The sequence below is a fragment of the Eucalyptus grandis genome, chromosome 4, assembly GCF_016545825.1.
Source record: "Eucalyptus grandis isolate ANBG69807.140 chromosome 4, ASM1654582v1, whole genome shotgun sequence".
Classification (NCBI taxonomy): domain Eukaryota; kingdom Viridiplantae; phylum Streptophyta; class Magnoliopsida; order Myrtales; family Myrtaceae; genus Eucalyptus; species Eucalyptus grandis.
In genome coordinates, this window is record NC_052615.1 from 78,508 (window position 1) to 86,430 (window position 7,923).

Here is a 7,923-nt window from a genome sequence, read left to right on the forward strand (position 1 = left end):
TTTCACCTCAGAAAAATCTGAAATTTAAGTATTTTATAGATTAAACTTTTTTAAACAACTTTTATGAAAAAATATTGTGAGATTCAAGCTACAAGAAGCTCTAGAAAATTGGAAAGCAATGAAGGTCTAAGCAGTTTCAAGAAAAGACCAGAAATTACGATCAAAACCTAGGGAGCCAAAGGTGGCAAATCTATGGAGGAGAGGTGGCACCCTACAAGATTACTTGCCATCATTCTCTTAGGTCATGAGTCACGCTCCCTTCATTAATTACTTGGGACACGTAAGCCTCCACACTCATCATTCTCATTTAATTGCATTCACACTTGTTCACACTTATTTTCTAGGAAGATTTGGCTAATCCAAGGCTCAAGTGTCTCCTTCATTAATGGTTCCAAGTCCAAGTCCAAACTTATCTTTTAAGGCAAAGGCCCAACATGCCAAGTGTCCATGCTTAGTCCACACTCCTTAAATTATTACTCGATGAAGGCATTAAATACAACTTGGAAAATATCTAAGTTAGAAGGCCATATCATTGGCAGGAGTTAATTAAGTCTAACCACGACCGACTAACTTATTTGGCCCAAGGTTCATGTCTAAACCATGATTGGACGAAGTCGGACGCAACTAGGCTCAACAAGCGAGACTAAGTTTGGATTTCTCTTTTATCTTGTAAAGGGCTCGCGACTAGGTCCAAGGGCCAGTGTGACATCCAGATTTTTAGGTTCTAATTTCGACTGGATAAATAGGGCTGTTTTCGTTCAATTGAAGCCAGGGATTGTGAAATTGGGATGCAAGTGGGCTACGTTGGTAAGGAAAAATACCAATTGGAACGATGAAATATTGAATGAAATTATGGGGCTCAAATTGATTTGATTCAAGTGGGATTAAGGTTCAATTTGGGAAGAAAACCTAGCAAAATTCGTATGCCCATAAACCCAACTTTTTGAACTACCTAAATGCTTCTAGAATGGGGCATATTTGTCAAAAATTGAAGAGTGGGAGATAGCTGGTGGTGGCCCATGTGTGGCTGACCTAAGAGAGAGAGAGAGAGTGAGAGAAAAGAAAGGGAAATTGGGTTTTTCTTCCTCCCCTCTCTCCTTCGTCGACCGAACTCCTCCCCATCTTCTTCTTTTTCTTCAAAAACTCCATGGGAGCCGAAGACCGCCGAAGACCGAGCCGCAGTCATCGCCCGCTCGCCGTCCGTCGCACGCCGCAAGCACTGGCTGCTGGTGCACCCGAGCCCACCGCCGTGCTGCCGTCCGCACATCTCTGCACCTCTCCCTCATATGGTTCGAACGTAACCGAATAGCAATGAAAGCAAGGCGTCTAGCGTTGTCGGAAGGAGCCGCGACCAGCTACTTGGACGACGCCGCACCGCCGCCCGCGCAACACCGCGCTCTCCGCCGCCTCGCCGCTACTCCGTGCGTCACCATCTCCCCCTCGCTCAGCCCTCTGTTTCAGCGACGTTTCAGATCTGGTGGAGCTCCGCCAAAGCCGTCCACCCCACCTCCGGCCACCGTGAAGTCTCGCCTAGGTCTTGTTCAGCCCCTCTGTCCATTTCTGACCCAACCTAGCTCCGGATCCATCCTCCATCGCCCCCAACCAGTAGCGCATAGAGAGTGCGAAATGGGTATGACAGTGAGGTTTTGGCCCGTTTTGGTTGCCTTCCCGAGCCCGAATGCTCGGCCCGCTTTGAGGAAAGTCGATCCTCGCGTCGAGCCCGTCATTTTGAGTGAGTTTTACTCACTAATGCCTTCTTAGTGCGCTAATTATACTTAAAGGTTGATTAGTGTTAATCAAGTGTAATTAGGTTGTTAGATTAGAATTGATTAGTTATTATTAGTTAATTGCTTTGCATATTAGTTGTGTGATTAGTGTAATTAGATAGAGAATTGCATGTAGTATTTATTGGATGCTTCTTGAGATTTTTCCCGTCCCTTATCGGGTGTTAATTAAGCGATTCGGGCCTAATTGGAATTTTTAGGAATTAAATATTAATTTTCGAAATTAATTATTTAATTATTTATTTTCCGGAAATTCAACTGAGATGGCTAGTGACCAGGATTTTATGCTAATGATCGTGGCGCAGTCCGTTTATTTAATTGAGCTTCATATTGTGCTAAATTGGAATTATTATGTTTATTTATTAATTTTCGAAATTAATTATTTAATTATTTATTTTCCGGAAATTCAACCGGGATGGCCGGTGACCGGAATTTCGTGCTGATTGTCGTGGAGCAGTCCGTTTATTTATTTGAGCTTTAATTCGTGTTGAATTGATTTAATGATGCATTTTTAAGTTATATTCTTAAATAATGAAATTTTGGCCTTGTGATTGAGAATTGGTCGGGTATCGGTTGTCAGTATCGAAAGTGAGTTGGTAAATCACCTAGAGAATGCATGTGGCCCGGTGAATTGGAATGTCACTTGGGAAAGACACGTGGCTTGGTGATTAGATATGTCATCTTGGCGAAAAAGTAGCCTTAGAGAATGCACGTGGCTCGGAGACTCGGTATGTCTTCCTAGAGAATGCACGTGGCTTGGTGACAGAGTATGGCATCGCAAAAAAGGGTCGGGTGGGACCATAAAGCCCCTAAATCTTGGAAAGGTCGGGTGGGACCGTAAAGCCACTAGATCATGAGAGGGTCGGGTGGGACCATAAAGCCACTAAATCTTGAAAAGGTCGGGTGGGACCATAAAGCCACTAAATCTTGGAAAGGTCGGGTGGGACCGTAAAGCCACTAGATCTTGAGAGGGTCGGGTGGGACCGTAAAGCCACTAAATCTTGAGAGGGTCGGGTGGGATCGTAAAGCCACTAGATCTTGAGAGGGTCGGGTGGGACCATAAAGCCGCTAAATCTAAGGAATTGCTTGGTGTGGGATGAATGACCTAGAAATGATTCGACTGACTTGTAATCGACTAGGTCGATTGATTGATGATTCAATCTGAGTGTGACTTGATGTGATTCATTGTCTTGGTTTGATGTTGTGAATTGAATGATTGAATAGAGATGATCGTGAGTGGTCTTCCTGATATGAAATCGACTAAGTCGATTAGATCGATGCTTCGATCTATGATGTGATTGCTTGTGTGCCTATTCGATCTGTACTAATATGCAAGTGGAATCTGAGGCTAAGGTAAGTCCTCTAACTCATGTTGTGCGTAGGCAGCCCTAAGGTGTATTAGTTTACTAATCGGGTCTTAGGAGGTAGAACTTGCTGAGACGTTGTCTCAGTGGTTATTGAATAACCATTTCAGGACCTGGATGAGGAGCCTAAGGAGCATGAATCTGACGAGGAGATGCTTGTTGAGGAACCCGAAGAGGAGTACGTGGAGGAGGACCCCGAGGATAACCCCGAGCATGACCCGGATGAGGACTAAGATCCCGTCCTATCTTGTTAGACCTTGTGTGCATGTGAATAGATGTTAGACCAGAGTTGCGTATATATAGTATTGTAGAATACTATGAGATGCATGTAAAAAGGTGTGGTTATGAATTTTCAGTATGAAAAATATACGGCCTGCTTTTCTATCCCATTGCTTTATTGTCTGGGGAATTATAACTGCTTCCGCATGTGCATATATAAATGAAAGGGTCGGCGATACATAGTCCTGGGATATCGCATTTTAAAATCGACCAAAAGTAAGGGATGTGTGCGTGCCTGAGGGTCGGGGTGTGACAGCTAGGCCTTTGGCCAGTCAGGCAGTCCTCTAGTTGGTCCACTGGCCAGTTGTCTGGCCGATCTCGTGGCTAGTCCTTGGTCCATAACTGACCATCGAATCAATTCATGGTCTATTCTTGCCATTGGCGTACTAATCCTTACCCTACTAGTCGAGACCAAAATAAGGGTCATAACCGAGGATGTTACAGTAAACATCTAATTTTAATCCTCTAGTAGTCAAAACAACTCAAGTTATATTTATCTTGAACTTCATTTCATTCACGAAATGGTTAGGTTGAGATTTTTTTTTTTTTTTATCTTCTTGGTTTCTCTTAATAGATGCTATCTTATGAGAAACAAGCAATGAATTATTTGAACATGTATATATACATTCCTCACTATTTGTCCTACACTTTTTGCTGTAATCGAAATTATATTAGAGAACAGCGATATGATTCAAACTAAGCAAAAATATGACATTTAGCTTCATTCTGGATCAGTGGAACAAATAGAACATCTTGGGCTTCATTGTACTAACCCTCTCGCTTCAAATCTTTCTGAAGCTTTGACTCCAAAAACATTTATGCTTTGGTTCACAAATTAATAGGAATAGTGGTATCAGTAGGGTATACGTAGACTTGGAATTTATCTATTTAAAATAGACCATTTTGTTAGGAGTTTTAAACAATGAAAGACAAACTTTTTTAAGGAATTATTTAAGATGTTTAGTGTTGAACAGTAAAACTTCTTATTTGAGGCAACTTTAAATAAGATTAAGTTGTCCGGAATAGTATACTACTTTTAATTTTTTTTTTTTTTTAAAACACGACGGAATTTTACACAACTCTAAACGTTCATCTGCATTCGTTTTAAAAGTCAAGCTTCAATCCACAGAAAAATTATGTGCAAATATCTTGTTTTCATAACGAGGGTGGAATGGTAATACTATCTAATCTAACGGAGGGAATCTGACTACAAGGCCTCGCTACACACTAAACCTGTTCCATGAAACGACCTCGGTACACACACACACACACAAACCGAAAATCTTTATGAAGTGTCAGCACTCACACCTCTCACTGAAGCACCAGAGACAGAGCAAGGCCAGTGCTATGCACGTGCTGCTTCGTCCTCCCGACAATTTGTCTTCATGTTTAAGTTAAAGAAATTTTATTATTATATTGAGAGCAAGAGAGAGGATATGCTTCCGAATATGCTCTTTACATTGTTATAAATGCTACACTTCCCCGTAAATTTCTACTTCAAGGCTTCTTTATAATGTCCAGATAGCTTTCTTTTCTTGCTGCATGCAAAGTCTCTTGACGGATGGTTGAGAGGATAGTTTTGCAGTAACCTATATAGATTAGCGAGGAGCGATAAAATTCCAAGTCGGCCAAAACATGGCAATTAGCTCCTTTTACATTTTATGGGATAAATGGAACATCCGAGGTGTCGTCATACTAAGCCTTTCTCTTCAAATCTCTCTCATTCTGTTTTCACCCCTTAGAAAGAAAACATTGTACGGCCCCATTGTTTTCCTCTTGTGGTTTGCCTATTTGATGGCTGACTCAGTAGCTATATTTGGGATCGGGCTCATCTGTCAAAGGAGCAATTCATGCTCTTGTGTAGTTGAAGTAGATGAAGCAATTCGGGCACTTTGGGCTTCATTTCTCTTGTTACATCTTGGCGGTCCAGACACCATCACTGCCTTCTCTTTAGAGGACAGTTTGCTTTGGCGACGGCACACACTCAGTCTCATCTTTCAAGGTGGTGTTGCTATCTATGTCTTTGTGCAGATATTTTCTAACAACAAGTCGTTGGCTACCCCAACGATCTTGGTATTTCTTATTGCAATCATAAAAAATGTGGAGAGGTTAGTCGCACTCAACCTCTCGAGCCTCCCAAAGATGAAGCAATCGATGCTGTCACAACAGAGGTCTTCTCATGGTGAAGATCGAACGTTGCTTAGAGAAATCAACTTTCCAAATGATGGAAGTTCTAATGAAGGAGAACCAAAGCTTGACGAGAGTATTGTGGTGAAGCATGCTTTCTACTTCTTTCAAATTTTTAAGATCTTCATTGGAGATCTCATCTTCTCAAGAGAAGAACGCCAAATGAGTCGCCAATATTTCCAAAATGTTTCTGCAATGGATGCATTGAGGGTGATATCTGTTGAACTCCAATTCATTTACGAGGTTCTTCATACCAAAGCATTGGCTATACGTTCCACATTGAGCTACTTTTTCCGCTTCATAGCCTTCACTCACATTGTGATTGCTTTCATCTTGTTCATTCGCTTAGAGAGGCATCGGCTTCATGCACTTGATGTGAAAATTACTTATTCCCTTTTTCTGGGAGGGATTGCTCTTGATGTCATAGCTTTGTTCATGCTCATTTTCTCTGATTGGACTGTTGCTGAAATCAAAGGCTACAACAGAGGATCATCTCAACGAGATTCATTTCTCAACAAGTTGATATCCGCCATGGATCACCTGAGGAAGCCTCGATTCACCACATGTGAAGAGCCTAAAGCCAATGCTACTTACGAGGTCTTAAATACACTATTAATATTTCAAAGGTGGTCAGAATCTATCTCTGCTTGCAACCTTTTCTCTGAGTTCTCAAAGGAGAGCCCGAGAAAGATGTATAAGCGTGATTGCTGTCAGGGCATCACTTGCATTTGTAATATATGTTGTTTTCCAATCCTTATGGTTAAGGGGATAATCTCTTGTCTCCATCAAGCTGGTGGGACAATGGCCGGAGGTGGTGGCCAGGGGGCTTTTAGGTTTGATAGAGCACAAATGATTGCAAACACAAAGTATGTGTCCAAAAATCCCTTTATTAATAAGTTATGGATCTTTATGTTTGAGGAGGTGAGACGTAAATCCATCGAAGCGAATGATGAAACACAGGTGAAGAATGTATTTGATGCTAGAGGTGATATGTTTCTCCAAAGTATCATGGAGGAGATCGATTGCAGCGAACTTTTAGTGCATGTCACTGACACTAAATTTGATTTCAGTATTTTAGCATGGCATATTGCTACCGAAATGTGGTACATCATGGATGAAGAAAATATGGGCTCCATAGCTAGAAATGATGAAAGGGAATTTAGCAAAATCCTTTCCGACTACATGGTGTATCTCTTACTTAATCAGTCTGATGTGGTATCCGCTGTGGGGGACGTTGCCCAAATGACATCAGCAGAGATATTATTTGAGATATGGGTGCAGACTTTTGGTTTTACCATGAGTGTGGAGGATTTATGCAATAAATTGTACAAGGTTTCTCCCAGCACCTTGAATTCCACATCCACGCTTGGCGAGGGGATCAAATTGGCTCAAGAGATGGCAAGGCTTGGGGATATGAAGTGGAAGGTGATGAGCGGAGTGTGGGTTGAAATGTTGTCATATGCAGCAAGTCATATTAAGGGAAATGCACATGTGCTGGTGTTGAGTAAAGGTGGAGAACTTCTAGCCTTTGTTTGGCTGTTGATGGCTCATTTTGGTTGTTTCTACAGTTCTGAATGGGGCATCTATCGTGAGTAGTTTCGTATGTATCAACTACCAGCGTATGTTATCACGCATCTTCTTAGTGGCTTGATGTATCAGAATCTAGGTTTCATTTTGCATAGGTCATCCTTGTATTCCCGTATTAAAAGTGTCGTAATTATGTTATCCTGCATTCAATTTCTCCACGATGTTTTTTCTACACATGTGGACTACGGATATTATAGGATCAACACCTCAGGCCCAGCGACCAAAATTTTGTCCCACGGAGAATCCAGAGCCAACCAACGGCGATGGCCCAATGTAATTTTCACTTGAAAGCCCCCTTGAGCTTTTTAGCCCAAGTTGACCCATTAAGCTTAGTCTTTTGGCCCACCAAACCCCTTAATCTGGCGGAGAATAGAATAGGAAGACCGACAAGAGCATATGCTCGGAAAACCCGGCCCAGCCCGACCTGAATGAGCCCCTCCAAGCCCGGCATCCTCATTTCCCCCCATTTCCCTAGTCAAATTGGGTCAAAACCCCTATCCCTCGCCAACCCCGCTGATTTTTTTGGTTTTTAAGCCTTTCTCATTTGCAAGCAACACTCATCCATTTTCACACAAACAACTTTACCAAAACTCTATATTTTTCTCTAAATCTCTCCCTTGTCATCCCTCAAGGCCAGCTGCCTCTCTTTTTGGGTCACGACCTCCATCGCTCTCCCCCTCAGTCTCTCTCTCGGCCACTATCCCTCTCGCCCTCTCAGTCAC

At 42.2% G+C, this 7,923-nt stretch overlaps 1 protein-coding gene across 1 annotated transcript; it reads left to right on the plus strand.

Moving 5' to 3' along the window:
• Positions 1-5,221: 5,221 nt before the first annotated feature.
• Positions 5,222-7,210, plus strand: LOC104455426. Its single transcript, XM_039311455.1, has one exon. It carries the CDS (start codon positions 5,222-5,224, stop codon positions 7,208-7,210), a length of 1,989 nt encoding a protein of 662 aa, XP_039167389.1.
• Positions 7,211-7,923: the final 713 nt, after the last annotated feature.